The sequence below is a fragment of the Stegastes partitus genome, unplaced genomic scaffold, assembly GCF_000690725.1.
Source record: "Stegastes partitus isolate 25-593 unplaced genomic scaffold, Stegastes_partitus-1.0.2 Scaffold824, whole genome shotgun sequence".
Lineage (NCBI taxonomy): Eukaryota > Metazoa > Chordata > Actinopteri > Pomacentridae > Stegastes > Stegastes partitus.
Genome location: NW_007578555.1, coordinates 304,530 through 305,552, shown reverse-complemented (window position 1 = coordinate 305,552; position 1,023 = coordinate 304,530). Strand labels below are relative to the sequence as shown.

The 1,023-nt window shown below is 39.2% G+C and overlaps 1 protein-coding gene across 1 annotated transcript in view; it reads right to left on the bottom strand.

Annotated features, from left to right (window-relative positions):
- The window catches only part of celf3b (cugbp, Elav-like family member 3b), a 42,816-nt gene that overhangs the window by 16,786 nt on the left and 25,007 nt on the right, over nucleotides 1-1,023 (bottom strand). The window contains exon 3 of the mRNA XM_008292700.1: nucleotides 199-247. Coding sequence (XP_008290922.1) covers nucleotides 199-247 — 49 coding nt within the window. The remainder of the gene's footprint in view (nucleotides 1-198; nucleotides 248-1,023) is intronic.

Below are 1,023 nucleotides of genomic sequence, written 5' to 3'. Positions count from 1 at the left end.
CCTGCAGCCCTCACATTTAACATGTAAATAGTAAAATATGTCCAGCGTGTGGCGCCGCAGCATTCCTCTGGAAACATGTTGAGTCAGCAAGTTTCAATTTGTGTAGATAAATAATAAAAAAACGATGGAGTGTCCTCACAGAGACACCTGTGTGTGTGTGTGTGTGTGTGTGTGTGTGTGTGTGTGTGTGCTGCTCACCTCCTCTGCCCTCGCTGTCAGCTGGCTTCACCTGGATCGGCCGATTCATCTGCAGGACAGACAGCAGCAGCGTCAACACAGATGGTGGCAGTAAACAAGTAAACAAGAGCTGCTCTCAGTAAACATCTCGTTAACGGACGTCCACTTCATTTATCTGGTTTATTCATGAGGAGGCCACGTTTCATATCGCTGTGAACGGGCCGGGCCAGCCGGGACCAGTCCATCTGCAGGACAGACACTTGGGCATCCAGGAAATATTGACTCCAGTCAACATGCTGTTTCAAAATTAAATATTCTAATAATTAGAGACACTGGATTTATGACGTACACGAGCTGTAAAAACCTGAATTATAATAAAACAGTGGAAGCAGTTGTTACATTTCCATTTCCTTATATCCACGTTTTTGCTGTTTTATATTATTATTGTTGTGTGACTCGAAATTTCCACTTTTTGAAACTACTTTTTCTTTTTTTATTGTATATAATATATATATGTGCCTTTTTTGTTATAACTTGATTTACAGCTCATGTGAATCAAAGATCCAGTGTCTCTAATTATTAGAATATTTTATTCTGCAGTAAATTACTATTCAAACAGTATAAATACCAGTTCTAACATTATTCTTGTTGTTATGTTTTATTTGTATTTAATGTGGATTATTTTGTGTTTCTTGTATTATTATTATTGTTGTTGTTGTTGTTGTTGTTGTTGTTGAGAGTCTTCTGGTGACAAACAGTTCAGGTGTGTCCGTGTTAGTGTGTCTCTGATTAATGAAGGTTAACAGGTGACAGGTGTGTCTGAACTTTGTCGCCGGCTGCACGCAC